Raw genomic sequence first — 21,409 nt, 5'->3', positions numbered from 1 at the left:
CAATGCTATCGTGTAGTGCGTCATTTCAGTTGAGACTAAACTAGCTGACCCCAATATACTGGGAAAAGCTAGGAAATTGATTATCTCTCCCAAAACGCGTCTTGTAGATATTGGGAATTTAAATAGGGTTCTTAACATGGGTAGTTACTATAGACTGCGAAAGCAATTTGCTGAGATCCGAACAAACTACCTACTTAATTACGTATAACTTTTACAAATGTTGATGAATAGGGAAACACAAGCTTATGAAAGATTTATACCAAACGGAATTTAAGGTCTCCAAAGGAATATTAGCCTTAAAAAGCTTTTTAAAATAATATCCATGCCAAGACAAAGTTTCTGTTGTTATGGGGATATGGGACTTTGTTTAGATCTTCTGAAACATGATTTATGTAACAATTCAAAATTGAATTCTTCTATGTGAGTTAGGTATTATCTAAAAGGTGAGGGAAGGAGGAATATAGAAAAATTAAAACAACAATACGTGATTCAAAATCAATATATTTGCACAATAAACACATCAAGAACTTTAAAATACACTGCAAATAGCTATCGTTCGATAGAAACAGTGCTATGCATTATAAATGTTGTGTATTATATTATCTAATATCTGGCCCACACTTCGGAGATTCCGTATCTGAAGGTTTTACCAACAAATAGTTTGCGAAAATGAAGCCTAGGCATAACAAGTGTAACGCTTGTGGTCGCCAAGCTCTAGCGATATAAAAAAATAATTTAGGAAGATTTGCTGCTTGAAGTAGAAATGTAGTTTAGTTTTTTCATGGCAAATAATGTAGAGACGGCCTGCAATCTTGAAGCTATTTTATGCCCCTTGTATAAACAAGAAGGCAAAAAGTTGCGTTACTGCGACAATATACTATTATGCTAGTGCATATTTATCAGGATATCAAGAATTCCATAGACGCAGGTATTTTAATGGCTTCATGGCTATAGTTTTTCCTTGACTAGGTCTGATTCATTCGCAATGCATGCTAGAGCTCAACGCATACAATAAAGTACTAAATACAATAAATTGTAACAAATAATAAAAATCGCATTCCGACGGTATAATTGAACTTTGTATAGTAATAAAAAGAATCGAATAAATAAATCTCATCTTAAAATTATAACAATCACATATCAAATCCATTTATCTTAAAATTAGGGAACAACAAAATGTAGTAACAGGTATTTTTCTTTAAACCAAATAATATAAAGTGATTCAAAAAAATCATCTTTCATTCTTCCTTCACATAGTTTGTCTTCAACAATAAATATATTGGACGTACTTATTTTGATATAATTTGATTGGTAGTATTAAAATTTGTAACAATGATTTGTGAAATAATACTTGTGTCTTGCTTAGCGCCTACTTTGTTGCGATGATTTCGGTACCTGTAACAAAAACAATAAAATGTGTAGGTACAGTAAGATCAAGTAAGATGTCATGTCACCCTGAGGAATTATAATCAGCTTCAATTTACTATTTGTTTTACAGGATAATAAAAAAACACATAACCCAAAGAGATCGTCTGTCGTAATCACTAATCTAGCAATATCTTCTCAGCTGTCGATATTAAAAAAAGTGCTGTAACTTAGAAAGCTGACAGTTGAATTTCAAAAGTATAAGTTCCAATTTGCTTGCAAAACGATTTATTCTACCTGTAATTGATAGCCCTTTTCACCTCGAATTCAATTATTTTTTCTATATTTCTTACCATATAAATGACGTCTACAATCCACCGCCGCTCCTCTCGACGGAGATCTGTTTCTTGAGCATCTCCTGCTCGTGATGTTCCTCCTCCATCTCCGCCATGCGCGCGAACCGGGAGTACGCCACGTGGCCGGACTTTATGGCTGACATCATCTGTGCAAGGAGTTCGAATTAGCATAGGTTAGTTTATGGTTCTGTAATAATTAGGTATGTTAAAGTGGGTAAAAAAGTGGTTGTTTTATTTACCATTGAAAAATATAATAAAATTGAAAATTGGATTGTGTTAGTTTTAAATATTTTGTTTGAGAAAATTAATATTAATTGTACGTGTATTTAATTAGATGTAGAGTAGGTATACCTAGTAATATAGAGATATTTAGGGAAAAATAATTAATAAAATATATTAAATACTTACCTTTCACTTACCTGTATCCAGATCTTATTCTATTTAAGTGTTAGTTAAGCAAAATAAATTAATACAAAAGCCAACACAAAGCGTGCGAAATATTAATGGAACCCTACCATTATTATCATGCAAAATGACAGTATGTAAATGCCAGCTGAAAACATTATTTAAAAAACGTTCGAAATAATGTTTCTCAATGAATCATAGTTATTTACAGTATTTGTGCACTGGTAGACAAACCAGGGCGCCTGGTCAAATTTTGGCGGCAATGCGTTTGAAATGTTCCCAACGTTACATTGCTGTTGCTGACCTACTTGACGATACATTTATCTGACTAATTGATTAGTATGTAAGTACCTATCGGTAGTAATTTAAATTCTATCATTAACAAAATAAGAACGAACAATAGATTATTATTTTAGAATATTGATTTGCATTGCACTCATATCAAGAAAGATGTTTAATTCATGCTCTAGGTTTTTAAATATGACTTGTATGTAGTTATTATATATAGTACTTATATAGTATGTAGTCCTACCAAGAATAAACTACACTATTTAAAAATATATAAACAACTGACACAACACTGGCACAAAAACAACCATTCCATAGACAAAGCGAAGAAAAAATACAGACAAAATCAAAAGGGCCAGCACGGAAGACAAATAAAAAGAGGCCAAATAAAAGAGTATAGACAAACAATCACGCGATATAGACCTGCAAGTACTCGTCGAGTTCGACTTGGCCGTTCATGTTAGTGTCGATCTCTTTCAGTATTTCGTGCAATTGTTCGCCGGTCACCTCCTCCCCGTAGTTCTGTGGACCATACCCGACATCAAAGCGTGGACGTGACAGTGGACGTACATTTTAATCTATGGTATAGGCTTGTAAGAAAAAATCTCGTATAGTTCTTTATTCGAATATTAATCACCCCTTTTTATGATCAGCTATTTCATACTTTATCAAACACAGCTCATGTTTGTGATAGCTTTTTCTCTCTTTCTGACTAAAATTAGAAAGCTGTGCATTAACTAATTATTTTTTAAACGTAGAGCAAGTGCCTATAACACAGATTCAGTGCAACTTATTAACAAAAGATTGAAATTATGCACACATTAAAAACTTTTTTATAGTGTTGCAATTTCTCTCTGAGTACGACGTAAGAGAGTTAATTTTATTGGTCAAAACCATAAGCCAATGAGAGAAGTTCATTTTAAATTTGGAAGCAGCTCTTTCGATGAAGAAATACATGCATAACTTCAAATGTATCCCATAGTTATTTCCCATTGGACAGTGGACGACAGCACGGTGAGTTCTACCCAGTTATCCCGAATATACTCTCTACCTGCAGGTAGTCTTGCAACTCCAACTGTCCGTTATACGTGACGTCAATCTCGGACAAAATGGCGCTTATTTCTGCGTCGCTAGGCTTCAGTCCCATACTCTAGAATTGGCATTATTAGTTTAACTTATGATTAAACTTCCAGTTTTAGTTGAAAGGAGTTGTACATTGCTCCCTGTTATCAACTCACTCCTTTTATATATTATCAGCTCAGGGAATCGAACCCTATATTTGCGGTTTTAATTTATTTCAAATGAATCTTCTTAGATCCAAGTTGCCTTTGGTCTCTCCATATCCAGGCACAAGAGACTCAAGAAAAATATTCATATAAGGTCAACTTCATCGTCTATCATTTATGGAAATAATTTGTCTCTGAGACAATTATTTTGTTATTTTTATTAAATGGAGACATTTTCAAAGTCTATGTCTAAAATATTTCAGAACAGTTTCTTAATCTAAAATTCCTACTTTTCCACCAGCTTTTCCCCCATACCTTAAGACTTCTCCTAATATCATTGATGGAGACGAAGCCCTTCCTATCCTTGTCGATGATCTGGAAGCGTTTGATGTAGGTCTGTATCTCGTCCTTGCTGAGGTTGATGGGGATCTTATCGCGACTGGCGCGGTTCACCATCTGACCCATCTCGTTGGCTAGGAACTCGTTCGCTTCTTTGATTTGTTTCTGGAAATTAAGGATGGTGTTTTAGTATTTTTGTTTTTTTTTCAACATTTGAAGTTACAAGTAGAATGTTTGAGGAAAAATTACGTCATAAATTTACCACTGATTTTGTGGCAAAATAATAAATTGTCATATTTCATCTTTTGTCATTTTCACAACAAATTAAAAAAATCCGCCACCCAAAACTGCTCAATTTATTTTATTTTGGCTTTCTACAATAAGACCCAGCAAAAAAAAATCTTCTCAAAATTAGAAGAATTTCTTTACGGCTTGTACTAGTCCAGTCTCCTTTCCCCATCTTACTTTCTATCCACGCATAATTAATCCCAATTGTCAGCACACAAACTATATTATTACTAACTATACTATTAAATTCTACCAACTCTTTTACCATTTCGCCCATCTACCCAACACCCTACCTTCTTCTCAGCATCGCTCCAGTTGAGCTCTTCGGCCATGATGTCGACAATGATGGGCAGCGCCTCGGCGGCGGCCTGCACGTTGAGGAAGGCGAGGCGCAGGCGCCGCGCTATCATGTCCACCGCCGTGCGCGCGTACTCGCGACAGCCGTATCTGTAGGAAATTATGGAAGTTTAGATTAAATAGTCTTCCAAAATCAGCTCAAAGCTAATGGTAAGTAATGAAGCTCTTGATTGAATGATACACGGTGATTTTTTTTAATGGACAGTGGAAAATATATTTTGTCGTAAGAAGATCTATGTAACAATATCTTGTCAACCCAGAAGTAAGCCGAAGACCTGACAATGAAACCTATTATCTACTGCGCAGCTGATTGATCAGATCAGCTAGTAGGCATATTATGTTATTCATTTAATCAACCGGTGTACCTATGTCATAGATAGCTCTAATTTTAAATGCATTGATTACGTTACGTTTTATGCAGTGGAAAATTCTTTTCCTGAAGGCTGACTCTATTCCATCCTATACGTTTGCTAACCTGATTTCAGCATCGATGTATGGGAACTCGGGATGCACCTTTTTGCCGATGATGGGCCATCTCTTGCCGGTCATGGCCGCCATCTTGGCGACGGCGAATGCTCGGTCACCGTATGACTTGGCTAAGTGTTGTGCTACCTGGAGGATTTTGGATTTGCATATTAACTACTGGTTTGAAATGTCTTGTTGATTGTGTGCTTTGTATATTTTAGTTTGCAGTTCAACATGTATTCAAGTCTTTATTTCTCGATTGCTTACCGTCTTCCTCCTTTTATGAGCAATTTCTTAAATGTTATTTTTCTGTACATTTTGCTCTTTTATCGATATCGATAATCGACATATGAGTCTGCTTCAAAGACACCGAATTTTCAATTATTTGTTGTAGATCAGAGTTAACCTTCTTTGTTACATATTATCAGAAAAAATCAACTCACTTCCATCTCCAATCCGAAGTCCTGCACTAATCTAATGTACATGGTAGGCGTCCATCCATGAGCACCCTCTATTAAGAACCCGTCGGTCTGGCATTCCTTGTACAGTGGCTTCAAGTTGGCGCCTGAAATATACAGCATAGGAGTAAATATTCGAATCCTTGCTCTTATATCATAAGTGCATGTTAAATACGGCCAAGAAGTTTAGCTGAAATATCGATTTTCCATCTAAAAGTAAAATAACACAAATAAAATGGTAAAAAGATACACTAAATTCTTCTGGGTCAAATTCAGCCCCCATAATTTTATTTTCTTATGTACTATGGGCACTTCCCCCAAGAGGCTCGCCCATATTTATTTGTCTCGGGCGGTGGAGCAAATTTTTCCTCCTCTCATTTGTTTACCCAACACCTAGTTAAATGGAGTTTCAAGACGGCTCTTCTCCATGAGACCAACATTTTGGAACCGTGCAATTCGTGTCACGTTTCATAGCAGCCTGCCTATGTGAAATAAAAACATTTGACTTTGAGTTACAAGGACGAGTATCTCGTAAGGAATTTTCAGGGCAAGGGCCCCTCAAATTCCCATTAACACGTACTTTCAATAGCAGCGTCGATAGTCTCAGCAGCCATGGCTCTGTACGTGGTCCACTTGCCGCCGGCGATGGTGACGAGGCCGGCGGGCGACACGTGCACGATGTGGTTGCGCGCGAGCGACTGCGTGTCGGGCTTGTTGGGGTCCGACACCAGCGGCCGGATGCCCGACCATGCCGAGAGGACGTCGCCGCGACGGACTGGAAAGACGTAGTGAATAGTAGAAATATCGAATAAATCGAACTATCGATTAACTATAAGTGGAATCGAATAGAGCCAGAGGAGGTAATATTTTGTTTTATGTAAGAAAATGAGAACAAAAAAATACACAATCGAATTGAGAATCTCTTTTTGTTAGTCAGAATTCAGTAAAAAAGGAGGTTAGATTGTCTGACTTCCTGGCATCAATTAAACTAAATTTAACCTTACCTTACACTTTTCAGTTAGCAAAAAAATACTATCGATATCGACAAAAAATATATAGCACTGCATCACTATTCTTTTTTTGAATTGCGCCTAATAATTTAGTTGCAGTTACCTACTGCTTTTACAATTTGCTTTTGATACAAACCTTCAACATCAGGGTTCAAATAGTTCTTGACTTCAGTCAGGATGAAGAGGATCTCGTCCTCAGTAGGTTTGGGGTTGTGCGTGACGTTGCAGGGCAAGTCGGTGGTACCAGCGATGGTGCCCTTCAGCCAGGGTAGGAAGAAGATTACGCGACCATCTGATGTGGCGGGGTCGAGAAGACCCATGTGTTCTGGACTGGAATTATAATGATTAGGTGTTAAATTAAGTTTTAGATCTTTTGTATAACTGTACTACTGAACTTATGAGGTTGAAAGTGTTTTCTAACATCGATGTAGAGTTTATTATTATGTACGTTAGAGTTATACAGGAATGAATTTTAAGCAGTGCACAAAAAAAAAACTGGTGGTCCAGAATCATTAACAGAACATATCTGCATCATCAGTAAAACAATTTTTTTCATTATTTTGTCCGCCTTAAAATCAGCAAAATATGGATACCAACTATTCTTACGCGCTTGGAGCAGCGCTCGCGTCAGTAAACCGGTTTCGCGTTGCCGCCGACTATGACGACTGTGACCGTACAATCGGTTACAAAATAAACTTCTTTCGATATCAATAACTTTTCTTTTTTGTATTAAAACACGACAAAATAAAAATATATGTGTCTATAAAACTTATTTAACTATAAGTTGACAAAGTTTGCGCACTGGATAAAATTCATTCCTGTATGTAGTTTTATGTTCCTATCTTGTTATTACCACGTTAAAATTACAATATTTTTTGTAGTGGTACTTGTGATTTTTACTGCCAATTATTATTTATGGAAATTTTGGCATATCTATTAAAAAAACATCTAGACACACGGCAGTGTGTCCGCCAAGTTCGAGCAAAAAAGGCGACACACCGGCCGTGGGTTATATTACACGAACCGTTTCGGGCCAAATTCGACCCCCCTGTAACTCAAAATCTATTTTATTTACGCATATCAAATTTCTAGTATCTGTTGAGACCCCCTCACTTATCTAAAATACAAAATTTCATTAATATACCTATTGTAGGTCTTGAGATATTGACGTCAGAAAATCGCTATTTTTACTATACACTCACTGACTGATTCACTTATTCACTTATTCACTGATTCACTGACTCACTCATCAAAAACTTAGACCACTTCCAATGGTCGTATTGACTTGAAATTTGGCATGGAGGTAGGTCTTTATGTCAAGGTAAAGGGAAAAATCTGAAAATGGCCAAGTGTGAGTCGGTTTCAAAATAATGAAGGTGTTTTATACCCGGTGTAAATTTATACCCCTAAGGAACTAAAACGAACTAAATTTATCTATATTTATATAATATATCTTCGAATGGTACAAAGGTTTGTATTTAGTCAAAGTAAAGTAAAAATCTGAAAACGGCCAAGTGTGAATCACTTTCGAAAATAACGAATGTATAACTTTGATCCACGAACATAATATATGATAACATGTCATGTCAGTTAGTTGGTAAATCTAGTCATAGTTAATCTAGTTCATTTCTTTGTAAGAAACATAGTGCATATTAAAAAATCTAAAAGATAGTATAAATGAGACATTTCTTTAACTAACTTCATCATAAGAAAAAAATAAAATAAACAACCTTACAAAAATAAATGAAATCCCACCCAAAACAAAAATGTGAAAGACTGCCAAGTTCGATAATATGGGAATGCTTCGCCTATAAAAGAAGTGAGATCTGAATAAGTACCAAGTTCCATACACATACCTCAGTTAAAAATACATAGTTACTTTTTAATGATGATTACTTGGCAAGTTTTAATAGAAAATTAAATACTTGATTCATTGCGTTTAGTAGGTTTATAACAAGGTGTATGAAAACTTGCCAAGTAACATCATTAAAAAGTAACTATTTTTGACTGAGGTATGTGTATGGAACTTGGTACTTATTCAGATCTCACTTCTTTTATAGGCGAAGCATTCCCATATTATCGAACTTGGCAGTCTTTCACATTTTTGTTTTGGGTGGGATTTTAATTTCTTGGATTGATCTCCACACCTAGAATTATACATTGATTAAAATATCCTATTGTAATATTTTCTTCCGTGTTACATAGCAAGAGATGGGCGTTATTCTATGTGTCTGCCGTAACAGTATAAATAGCCTCGACTATAAATAGTTCACCTCATTACTGGCCTTGAGTGTCAACACAAACGAACTACAGACAGCTCTAGTTAACGTACCGCACTCAAGTGATTTATGTTCTAATAAAAAATATATTTATCATGAGATGAAGTAGGATAATGTAGCAACAATGTAAAATATTGTAACGATAATTTACCAGTATGAATGAAAATAGACATTGCTTAATTACTCTGTTAAAAAAAACTGTATTTTGTCAAAAACTTAGTTGGGTCACCCAAATAGAGCAAAATATGAGAAGAGATATAAAAAACTTCAATTCGCATCAGATTCCCACGTCAACAATAGAAATGGACCCCAACCATATCCAAAAAAATACCGTAACAAAACAACCCGATATAGTGAACTCTTATCGTGATTCTATAAGCTGAATCTGAATCTGGAGCTGAATAAAAAAAACCGAAAGGGTGTTTCTAAATATGGTAAATACGGTTTCTAAAAAAAGGTAACAAAAATATGAAGTAGAGACTGAGCTCAATTAAAAACTGAGCGCAAAATAAAAGGTATTTACCAAATCAAAAAAATATGTATCTAATTACCTGTAATATCCAGGTAAAACGATATGCACTCCAGAAGACGGACAGCAGATATTCTTGACGGAGGGGTCATCCATCTTACGGATGCTGTCGGTGAAGGGGCCGGTCGCGTTGATAATGCACTTCGCCTTAATGTCCCATTCTTTGCCGGTTAACTCGTCCTGAAAAATAAATAAAAATAATACAAATTGGTAAGTAACCCTGAATTTGGGGGAAGGAAAATTATACTTAACTGATTCTGTCACTATCCTTGATAATAATATGCTACATTTTCCTCTGATATTTGCATATTTATTATTTTCAACAAACAAATAGAATGAAAGAGTATTTTATATCATGTGATCAGTTATAAGGATAATATAGTTAGTATTTGCGAGATGAGGATATTGAAAAAATTCCAGCCGCTTTTGCAGTGCCGGATTCACTGTATAAAAAAAGTAGCAATCGCTATGGGCCCCGCACATCCAGACAACCAGACTTTGAGCAATCCTCCGCAACTGAACTGACTTACTTTCTTCGGTATTTATTTTGCTGTGCAGTCACGATGGGTTGTTAAGAAGTTTACTATTCTTTACGACTTACGGGCCCCGAGCTTGCTGAATCCTGGCACTAGGTACGTATAAACAAGGTACCTGCCTATATTTATACGTAGTCAGCTAAGTTCATATCTTTCTTACCTTTAGCCTAGCCCCGCTGAGCTTGCCAGCCGTCTTGTACAGCTTGGTGACGCTGACATGGTTGGCGATGGTGGCGCCGTGCCGCGCAGCTGTCAGTGCTATGGCTAAGTTCATACGCGCGTCGTCTTGTTGACCTGTAGACAAATTATAGTTAATGAATTACTGTTCAATTTCTCATGGATATACATCCATCCATGCATCTCCTCCTCATACGAGGAAGAGGAGAAATGAGGATCATGTTGTAAGGTAGGTTTTGGATAGCAAGGGGACGACCAAAGAAACGGTGGATAGATTGTGTGAAAGTTCATATGGCTAGAAATAATGTGACTTGTGAGATGACAGGAGATAAAAGAGTTTGGAAAAAAAACAGGTTGCGCCGTCCCTCAATTAAATTGGGAAAAGAGCAAAAGGATGAGGATAATGATGATATAAGATTATTATAACAGTTTATTCCTTACAAATATTTTTCTCTTCGTCTGCATAAGATAAATTCTATTTAAACTATAAATCTAAGCCGCTTAAAGCCGGTATAATCTCAAACGTGATAGATAAATCAAAAACAAATAACTTATAATTAGATACACATACATGTTTACTTAGTAACAAGTTGATATAGTTAATTACTATACTATAAATGCACGCGGACGATGACGAATGTTATCATGTTTATATTATTGCTGTTGGATAGCAAACAGTTTATAATTGTTCCAACGCACGGCTTTAAAAAACTTTCAAGTCTTGTTTTGTCATCAGTACAACACATCTACATAGGAAAGGTAGGCTAAATTATCTGCAGAATCCTATAAATAATCCTGCTTCCTTCGTCAACTAACTCTTTCAATAAATAGGTCTGGGCTAGGAAGTATACCTACAGATACAGATATGGCGTAAAAAAGAACGAAACGGTCCTACTTACCCAGGCACAGCAAAAAAAATAGATGCAAAGATAATACTCCGACTTACCATCATAATACACGATGCCACCGCACAGGTTGTCGGATTTCAACATGGGGAACAGCTCGAGGGTATTCTTCTTAGACAAGTAGTACGAGCTCTTCACATTCCTGTCTCCGGCCACCACGTCGTACATCTTGATACCGAACCAGTAGTACGGGACTTGCCACCATCTAGAAGAAGAAGGAATTGATATTGAGTAAATTTCCAGGCAAAGAGTTTTCTTCCCTCCCTCACACATGAGGATCGCGTATTTAGCCATGTAGTGCGATCTGACGCCACGTCGACTGAATGATGTATAATCTCCCGACAATCTACATGGTTGCATCTGACCATCCGGCTAGTAAATGTACCCTGGGACCCTATACCTCTACTTATCCCAAAGAATGTAGGGGTAAAGTTGTAAGGGGGTTTTTTGTAAGAGGTTGTGTAAGGAGTAAAAAGTATATAGAAATCAAGCTTCTTGAACTTTATTTTGTCGCCTATAACTTGCTGATGTTTGGCACGTAGGTAACCTTTCCTTTTCTTGGGAAGCCTTAAATAGCTCGTCTGGCAAATATTAAATAAACAGATCCAAAATCAGTGCCAAACTATTGATTGTAAACAGACAACCCCAAATACGACAAGTCAGAAGTAATACAAAAATAATGCGGTAACAGTGCCAAATTCTTAAATTCTTGAACTAATAACTAAGTCGTTACTTTTTAATATGTTAGCACGTGTCGATTTATTTAGTGGCGCTAAATGAATCACAACCGTCTAGAGAGGTCTTGTCTGGCAACTGGAATTTTTAGCATAAAATTAGACCTGTCAGGATGATTCATCACTTCTGTATTTCGCCGACAAATCACATCTGGTTGCTGCAGTTCGAGCTGTTAGATGTAGTAGCATTAGCATCAACAAAAGCTATGAAGAAAAGGACCCTGACTCTGAAGAAAGATCCCCTTGGCACATAGAAGAACAGGCTTAAAGGAGGAGGTACACTAAGAAAGGGGGATTAAAATGTCAAACTCACTTATAAACAGGCAACAATATAGGCAGAGGTCTTGTCAGATGTGGTGCCACCTCCAACATATTGGCTCTCTCATGCAAGGCTTCTTTCACCATCTTGTACTGATCGTAGTCGAGCTGCATGATCGCCTTCTGAAGGTATCTGACTCCTCCGTGGATGAGCTTGGTACTGCGACTGGATGTGCCGCTGGCGAAGTCGTCTGCCTCCACCAGGGCTGTGCGAAGACCTGGAATGGGAAGATAGTAAGAACATTTGGTGTCGATGGTCTTTTGGATATGGGTATCTCATCTCAGAAAAGTTTGGGATAAGAGAACGAGGGGATGGAAACAGGTTTGAAGGTACCTAACAAATTAACGAAACAAAAATTATACATTGACGATACTATAATTAGGTCCGGCTTTCATTTATGATAAAAATTATTTATCGGGATTCGAAATAACCATTTTGGCAATAACTAATATAAAGTCGTCGACGTCGGCAAAAAATATTTGATAGACTTTGATAAATAACACATGGAGCGGTGGATTGCCTAATAATTCATTCTAAGCGCACGCGCACATCATCAGTCACTCCATAAACCGCCTTGACTCTTATCTCTGACTTCCTGACCTACTTATCTATCTAATTTATCGCTTAATGAGGAAGTCACAAAATCTTTACATCTTCGAATCACCACCCTAATGAATGATCGACATGTTTCGAAGACCCTTCATGACTTAAGGGCTCTGAGTGAAAGGGATCGTGGAGAAGTTCTTGGCTCCCTACTAGTAAGTTGAACCTAAATGTTACTCGCCTCTTGTGCAGGCATCTAAGGCACATCCCACACCGGTAGCACCACCGCCGATGATGAGGATATCGTACGTGTGACCAGCTTGTAAGGACGACACTTGGTGGTCGCGTGTAGGCAGAGGCCGCTTCTTGCGCTCTGTCTTTGCTGATACTCTTGCTGCTTTGTACCATTCCTGTGGATAAAGTAGTACGAGTTAGTAGAGTGTCCAATATACGTGTTCCGGGCTTGAGGGAAAAGCTCTGAACCAGTAATTCGAGAGCCTCATTGGCTTGGGGTGTTCTCTCAAGTTTGGTTTTTAAGTTTCACCACATTTATTACACAATAAAATTGCATGTTGCGTGGTGATGACAATGTAATTTTATCAACTTGAGTAAGACATATTTTTAATATCGTCATACCTAATTATCGTCACTACAATTACATCTTCAAGGACATCTTTACAAAAATAACTCGGTCTTGTATCTTATCACCAAATAATCCGGCTACGCACGGTGACACGCCTGTTATAGCCGTGGAAAGGAAAAGTGTTATCTGGTCCCCCGATAATGGCGGGTTTCCTCGGTACGTACCGCCGGTGAATCATCGGCAGCCACCGCCCACGCGGTGAGAGCGGCGCCCGCAACGCCCGCCGCGCCTCCAATCAGTAATCTTCTGCGAGACATTATTCTGGAAAAAAATAAGAAATTTTGAGTAAAATTTGGATAGACTGTTTATGTCGTCGCGATGAATACTTCAAAAGCAATTAGAGGTAACCCGTTTCACACCAATTCTTGGAGCTCTAAAAGACTATTACCCTTTTTAAAATCAGAACTTGGTCTATCCCAAGGTTTGACAGTTTGAATATTTTAACGCGTGGGTAACCATGGCAATCAAGACAGTTGTTAGACTAGGTCATCATCATCATCATCATCAGCCTATCGCAGTCCACTGCTGGACATAGGCCTCTCCAAGTGCACGCCACTGAGATCTATTTTCGGCTTATTAAGACTAGGTGTTTCTTCTTTATTATCTTAAGTCTTGTTTCACTTTAAACTTCGCTATTATGCACCAACAAAGTAAAGCAAATTGTTCTCTCAAGAAATATGATCCATGCATGGTTGCATGTGTCTCAATAAACATAACAAATGACAATACAATAGCGAAGTATTTATGTAACACCATCATTAGATAGTAATTAACTTGACCTTCTATTATAGTTGATGAAATAACCGCGCTAGGTACTTAGATTTTATTTTATTTACTACGTTTCGCAGAGGGCGTTTGAAGGTTGAGAAAACATAATTTAATACCTAGTAAGCAGAAGTTAGGTCTACAAGGTAAATTCCCATAAAATTAACTCGAGAAATGTAGGTACCTAATGTCATCAATATTTACCAGCTTAAGATTTTTTACACTCCTCAACAAATGATGTCCGAAGGAAAAAATCCCCTCCCAAAATCATTCCGATCAAATAGAAAACGCTTTTCTATTTTTTACATACCACAGAAATGAATGAATGAAAAAAAAATGCAGTCTATAGCTAAAGATTGCAACCGCATTTGGCTCTTCCTAACCCACATAATTTTAACTCGTGTTAGTGCTAGTTATTGAAGGTTGCTGAAAACCGAGAAAAGTGGCAAATCGGGGGAGGCTTCGTAGCTACGCTAGCAGGGGACGTCTTTCAGCTGAGACGATGACGACGAAGCAATTAAGTATTTATTTTAATTCTGAGATCACAATTAGAAATACATTTTCTCTGGGCTGATTCACAGTCAAAAGGTACTAGAGTCGGTAACATGAACCATAGACAGAGGCGGCCCGGTAACAAGGTTGATGGACGGATTTATAAATGAAAAGTGTAGCAGAAGATACATACCCCGGATTTTGTATTCACAGCTCAACAAACACGTTAGGTCTCTTATAATTCGATCCTAAATCTGTATAATATTTATTCAGTCAGTTTGTTTTGTATAGGCCCCTATCATCGTAATTGATAAAAGAGATAAAACGCTTTACATATTCCAAATTACATAATGTGTCTGGTGTCTTAATTAAGGTCTGTATCAAAGCTGAACAACCGCCGAACCATATCTCCATATATGTACCTATTGTGTCTGGATATTCGTCTACGCAAGTCATCTCTTATCATTTTCAATGTCAGTTACACACGGTACTGACTGGTAGAACGTAATCTTTTGCACTCAATTTTTCCATATTCTTTAATTTATTACATCAGTTGCTGCTGACGTCTACGATACGACACTATCAGGGGTAGACTATATCTACACAAACAAATGTAGGTCGATCCCCTTCTTTCAAAGATTATAAAGTTAGTCCTGAGTGAAATTGTAATTGAAGTGATCTTTGTAGCCATGAGCCAGCGCATGATACTTCAGCTAATTGCCCTTATTGGGGGGCATTGAGAACCATAGGGGGATTCTATTTTGGACAAGGTACTCTTCGATCTTAGTTCATCCAACTAATTCATGAAAATTAGTGTTCAAAGCTGTCACTTCATAAGTTTCACGTTTGGAATGAAGTGCAACAGCCGTTTAACTTGGGAAGGATTAGGAAACATCTTCTATATCTTTTAATAGCGTTTGGACTGCAAGTTTTAAATTTGCAAACATCAGGGATTTCTTAATAGCTTGACGGCCTCTGACATGAATTGTAACTAGTCTCGAGGGCTTCGCGTGCCTTCCCAGGTATGGCATACGTCCAACGACATTGCCCTAATTTCAAAGTTTTGCAGGAAAACTAACCCGACTTGCAGAGCACAGCAGTAGCGCTTTTGATTAAACGAACAATATGTCAATCAATAGGAATAATTTTCGCTATTCGTCTAGACGAACCAGATTAAGATAACAATGTCTATAATTGAAGATTAAAACCATGCTTAAACAATATTGATGATAATCTATCACGCCGCGATCACGCGAGGTAGGTGCAGCATCTACGCATATCACCTTCCACGGCGTGATATAATTCTACCGATACGAAAATTACGTGATACACAGCTTATCTGATAATTTTGTCGTCTATTCCTAATAAGTCTAATAAAAGACTAGATAGCGTTGCCATGGGTTGTTACAATAAGTATGAGCGAAGGAAAACTCACGGAGGACGGGTATCATCATTTTCTTGGTTTTGTTTTCAACGTGACTGAGACACAGGTTGTCACATAGTTATTGAAACTATGTATGACTATGGTGGATTTTTATATGTAGCTAATAAGGTATTCGGCTGGCAGGAGCCGGATGCGAGCAGCCGAAAATCGATCTCAGTGGCGTGCACTTGGAGAGGCCTATGTCCAGCAGTGGACTGCTATAGGCTGATGATGATGATGATGAATAAGGGACAACGAACAAGAATAGATGCTCTACAAAAAAAAAATTGGACACACCTTTATAGGAAGACCATTGAGCGTGTGATTAAAGTACTAGCTGTCCAATAAAAACCTAATATACCTACCAAAAGATACACTAAATAAACGTTACATATAACAGGCGAAAAAGACAATGTGAGGTGATTTGTGGGACATAAAACCATGCGTTCGTTCATGAATCATGTCTTATCAATATAATAAAACCCAATTCTTGAAACATGACATGTTCTACATAGGTACCTATGTAATCTATCCATTAATGTAGAACATATACCTTTTATTATATGGCTTTTATAGTTGTGTTGAGGATAAAGGAACCGTTTCCTGCGCTATGATTGCAGTTACCCGTTAGAATACAATATCCAGGCGTGCAATTCTGCTTGCATTAGACTGCATAGAAACTACTATATAAGTATCTTTCTCCTAGCACTAGGCTGACGTAACCTTAAGCTATATGAAGGAGTTTTAATTGCATGTGATATATAATCATACTTATAATCAATGACACAACATGATTTTAGACTCGATATAAAACAGGTAGTAGGTACATAAATATACCAACAATATAGGTAGGTACGCCATCGATGTCAGCAAGATCCTCGAAACACTCAAGTCTATTACTTGAAAGTCAACAGAGACGCGCGAGGAATTGTTTTTCTTTTAAAAGACTTTATGTCATACTTGACTTGTTTGTTTTTGTTGTGAAGTCGAAGTTAAACTGGCAGCGTTGTATGGGGACAAGCGCGAGCTCTGAATCTTAATTAAGGCCTTGGATGCTTGCTACCTGCGAGCCAGAAAACAGATGTATGGCTCTTTTGGAATAGACATAGGTGTGAATTTGGTCTACTGCTGCAACTGTTCGTTTTATAAAATTACTGCTAAAGCAACGCGAGTGTGATCCCCAAACTTAACCCTTTCCCCAATTGGGTATACAAGTTCCTTAGCTACTTACTAATCTGTATGTGAGACACAATTTTCTACGGCAAAATATTTTCTTGTGGTTGCAGTTTCCTTGTTAAGCAGGTAATAATATTCATACCCATGTAGGTAATAGCTCCTTTGTTTATAATCTTTCGATTTGTTTACTTTCATATTGCCAAATTAGGTCTATAAACAGAATTGGTCACAGGCCAACTTTAAAGCAATGTCTATCAAATCAAGTCGGGAATACTTTAAATATCAAATAAGATGGACAGCATACCAACAACTTAAGATAAAACAACATTCTTCTTTAGTACAAAACCTGCGTTTATCTACAGAATTTTAGTTCTAACAATAGCAGGAACAAGCCGCAAATTTCCTACACGCCAAGACAGATAACGTTGAAGTCACGGCCACGCGGTTGTTCACAGCAGAAATCGATCTTATTGAACATCAAAGCTATAGTTCGAATAATCACTAGACGACGTGGTAGGTACTCAAACAGATGGGGCCTATTTCCATATTTATTTTATTTATAGAAATAAATCTTTTCCTTATGAGTGAGCTGTGGGAAGGTGGATCGAAAGCTAGAGACGGTAAGAATCCGGGCCTACAGCTCATGGCAAGTGACATTAAGCAAATTAATATGATTTTCACTTTGGCTATTTCTTGAGGTTGTAGAAAAGTGTAGTAATTCAACGCTATTCATAGAGTTCTTAAACTCTCTACGTTTATAAATAAATAGCTTTACCGTTGAAGAGAGCCATAATGTTAAGTACACGTACAGTCTGGCTTAAGTGGACTATTCTGAAAAATATAATGTATGTAATATATCTTTATGTAATTACATTACCTAACCAAGAATCCTTGAGGAAGTCACGGTCTTGAGCAGCCATAAAGGTGTTGAATAAATAAAATTACTCAGAAAACAGGTAATGCCTAATTAGTCAGCTGGCGTTGAGCGAAAAATTTTATTAGGTACTTATACATATATTTCATGCATACTGTTGACAATTAAAATTTTCATTTGCAGGTGTTTCCAAATAAAAACATGATAAAAAAGTGCATGCAAGGAAAAACTTTAAGTAAGTAATTATAATTTCTACCTAATTCTTGCCGAATTTGAGCTCGCTCGCTAGGTGTTCCCAAGGTTGGATATTTGGTTCTATGTTTTTTAAGACATTGTTTCTGTTATGATTTATATTCGAGAAAACTGTAACCTAAGGCAGAGCCATCCCCCATGTAGCGTCAACTGTCTTCCAAATAGTTATTGGCCTTGCCTACATAGCGAAATCCACAACGAAGCCAAAGAAAGTAATGAATACTTATTAATGGATCTTAATTAAATAAATAGATTATAATCTTCCGGCTCCGCCGTCTGTTGCACTGATAACGCTAGGCAAGGTCAAACACGTGCTTGCGTTATCAGTCCGTCTCTGTCAGTCGCGTTTATGTAACGTCCTACCAAGGTATTGGAAACTAGGACGAGTGTACCAGATGTTGAGATGAGTACAAAATATATTATAGCTTCAAGTAATTTAAAAAAGGCGCTTGGGAAAAAGATCTGTTTATAACATTTTTTTGATTTGAGGAGGGTTTGTGTTTGCAGATACCAATAACACAAAATAAGCGTCCTTTTTATGGAGTGACAATTCAGTGTCAGTCAAGATCTTTTTAGATTTTAACTCTACCTGACTACGGTCTAATCAACGGCGTAAATCGTAACAATTAATTGGCTCGCCTTTGAAACATCTGAAAGAAAATTGCCAGGTGAAAATGTTATGTAAGAAATCATGTCGGGTCACCGCTACTATCGTAGGTACTGTAGTAGGTAGTTACACTGGTTACGCAACCTTCTTGTCCAAACAAGAAAAAGCAGTAGAAACATAGAATTTCTGTAATTAATGTAAATGCGGTAAATGTGTTAGGTATAAGTCTTTTGCAAAATAGAAAACACGTAGGTAAATTTTGACTTACAAATGCCAATTGGTTCTAAGAATCATTTGAATATTTTCCTGTTACTTACTCTAAAAAAAGACTGAGGACAGTCTTAACTATGAGTTTTATATTCTAAATTCGTACAATAATTTAATTTACATGTGTAAATAGTATTATGAAATAATAAAATATACAGTTGGATAACGTCTGTTTTAGTTACTGAAACTCTCAGGCACCTACAAAAAAGTATGCGAATATTTTTTGTACAATCGCATTCTTTAAAACCGCATGTAAGAGACAATGTTGGCAAGGGTTCGATATACGTCGAATTGAGATCCAATTATATTTGAGTCAACGCGCCGCGAAATTAGTTTCACGTTTATACGCATGCTGACAATCACGTAATAGCGTGAGAACTGCTTACGACGATACGTTAAAAGTATTTATTCACGGATACACGTAACACCTGCTCTACGCTAAAAGATAGGGGAGCGAAAATTCCAGCTGACTGCGAGGTCAATGACCGCAGAGCCCACTGACTTTTGCAACATTCGGCCGGCATCTCAAGGTCGGTCACGATCTGTGTTACTGTATTTTGCACTGTGTGCACACTGTGGTTCAAAGCGGCATGCCACGCGTAGATACTCAAGCCAGAACTAAAATAGCCTCGTCTTGTGAAATAATCTTTGTCGTATGGTTTAATAGTTTAACACGTGCAGTCACCTGACTTAACACTCACTGGACACATGCAATGTTTAAAATAAACGGATAGCCCGCGTAAACAATATCCTCATGAAATCGTGAGCCGCGAGATAATTTAAACGAGTCTAGCCACTGTTTATAATAAAGTCCAGGTACTGTATTAGAATACTATATTTAGCTCGAATCTTTGGCTACTTGCATTTAATTAAAAATCATGTTTTAGTTAGGCATGCCAGTTCCTAGCCCAACGAAATACAGTTGCTATCAAAGAATTACTACTATGAGTTGATAAAGCCTATAAAAGGCAGCAATAAAATTATGAACCATCCGTAAAAAAATAAAACGTATGCGGATGTAATTACAGCAGTCAAAACATGGCTACAAGCACTTTTGTTTAATATCACAAAGTGTGTAGATAAGTAGGCACCATAATCTGGGAGTCCTTGGTTCAGGTCGCAACGATGATGTCATAACACTGCCGGTTTCCACAGAGCTTTGCCTTCTAATCTTTACAAGCTGACTATTGATTTACAACACAGAAGACGACGCCGAAATATATTGATCCACTCCCCCTAAACCAAATACCATCCCTTTGCACAAAAACCCCGCAGTTAATTTAAATTCTAAACTCAATTTTTTATTGGGTTTTTCACATATTTTTTATTATTTTTCCTATTAATGTAACGAGGTGAATAGATGTGCAAGCAGGAACATTTTTCAATTATTATAAAACTTACCTTAAGAAATATAATTCCAAGGAAAACTACGATGAAAACATGTAATCTATTTTAGTTAATTTAACTTTTCAAGGCGCTTAAAATTCTTCGTTTTTAATAGTATAAAAATTTGAGCGATATTAATAGCACTTATTGTTTCAGTTTCACATCACTATTTAATTCAGCTTTTTAATTAAAACTATTTGCACTAATGCGTTACTTAATTCTAGTACATATTAGCTAATCGCGAGTGTGTAGCACCCACGACGCACCAGCGGTTCCGACCGACCTACTGGCGACCGTAGCGCATTCGATCTAGCTCCATGCCGCCAACCATGACTCATTGTTCTTCTGACATTGAGACTAACAACAGAACTTCACGCCGATGTAAGGAAAACGCGACCAAAATAAGAATACCCGCTTTGATGACGCTACTCGTAGAGGCGTCTGATTAACAACTCTATGTCGTTCGTGCAAGTAGTTCGTGGAAATTCCGCAGTTTTTGTAAGCGCTCCGTATTTTGGTACCATGTGACGCACTAGAGACATCTACCGTTGAATGCTAGAACTACTTAGTAGTGGAGATTGAAAATGATATAGTTTTTCTGAATCATACACTTTCTACTTCAATGAATACAAAATTACCTTTATTTTTTTTAGTGTTCTAGGTAAAACTTGAGGGATTATTTTTATAAAAAAGAATTAAGAGTCTTAAGAGTGTATTTACTGTTCGACTGTGATTTCATTCTGACTTACATGAATACTAATAGCAAACAATATAGGTATTCCTTCAATTTATCTCTATTTTGCAAGCATAATATTCAGTACAGCGCCATCTAATGAACGAAACTAATACTAATTCCAGTCTACTTCTTCTAGCTACACATCTATGTTATAAAGCACAACTATATGTTCTATGGTTGCAATTTACGACACTACTTGAGAACATAAA

The 21,409-nt window shown here is 37.0% G+C and overlaps 1 protein-coding gene across 3 annotated transcripts; it reads right to left on the bottom strand.

Annotated features, from left to right (window-relative positions):
* Nucleotides 1–483: 483 nt before the first annotated feature.
* Nucleotides 484–20,781, bottom strand: LOC124645873 (glycerol-3-phosphate dehydrogenase, mitochondrial). 3 transcript variants are annotated; one of them, XM_047185837.1, is made up of 16 exons: nt 20,480–20,781; nt 13,387–13,483; nt 12,821–12,989; nt 12,031–12,253; nt 11,025–11,188; nt 10,062–10,195; nt 9,388–9,545; nt 6,694–6,887; nt 6,128–6,322; nt 5,533–5,654; nt 5,100–5,236; nt 4,561–4,714; nt 3,956–4,144; nt 3,466–3,564; nt 1,719–1,867; nt 484–1,395 (listed from the first exon to the last, which is right to left on the bottom strand). In XM_047185837.1, exons 2-15 carry the CDS (start codon nt 13,477–13,479, stop codon nt 1,733–1,735), a joined length of 2,166 nt encoding a protein of 721 aa, XP_047041793.1. In that variant the 5' UTR covers nt 13,480–13,483; nt 20,480–20,781; the 3' UTR covers nt 484–1,395; nt 1,719–1,732. The 3 variants fall into 3 exon arrangements, with proteins under 3 accessions (XP_047041793.1, XP_047041791.1, XP_047041792.1); XM_047185835.1 differs by lacking the exon at nt 3,466–3,564 and adding an exon at nt 2,838–2,936 and having other exon boundaries at nt 20,480–20,779; XM_047185836.1 differs by lacking the exons at nt 3,466–3,564; nt 20,480–20,781 and adding exons at nt 2,838–2,936; nt 14,673–14,725.
* Between the last annotated feature and the right edge of the window lie 628 nt (nt 20,782–21,409).

The sequence above is a fragment of the Helicoverpa zea genome, chromosome 3, assembly GCF_022581195.2.
Source record: "Helicoverpa zea isolate HzStark_Cry1AcR chromosome 3, ilHelZeax1.1, whole genome shotgun sequence".
In the NCBI taxonomy this organism is placed as follows: domain Eukaryota; kingdom Metazoa; phylum Arthropoda; class Insecta; order Lepidoptera; family Noctuidae; genus Helicoverpa; species Helicoverpa zea.
Note: the sequence above shows the minus strand (reverse complement) of the source record. Positions and strands in the feature narration are given on the sequence as shown.

Coding starts and splice junctions, on each gene's coding strand:
- LOC124645873 (XM_047185837.1), bottom strand. CDS start 13,479: ATGTCTCGCAGAAGATTACTGATTGGAGGCGCGGCGGGCGTTGCGGGC. Junction 6,888..9,387: donor GTTTTACCTGGATATTACAG/GTAATTAGATAC, acceptor TTATAATTCCAG/TCCAGAACACATGGGTCTTC. Junction 4,145..4,560: donor GGAGCGATGCTGAGAAGAAG/GTAGGGTGTTGG, acceptor CTTAATTTCCAG/AAACAAATCAAAGAAGCGAA.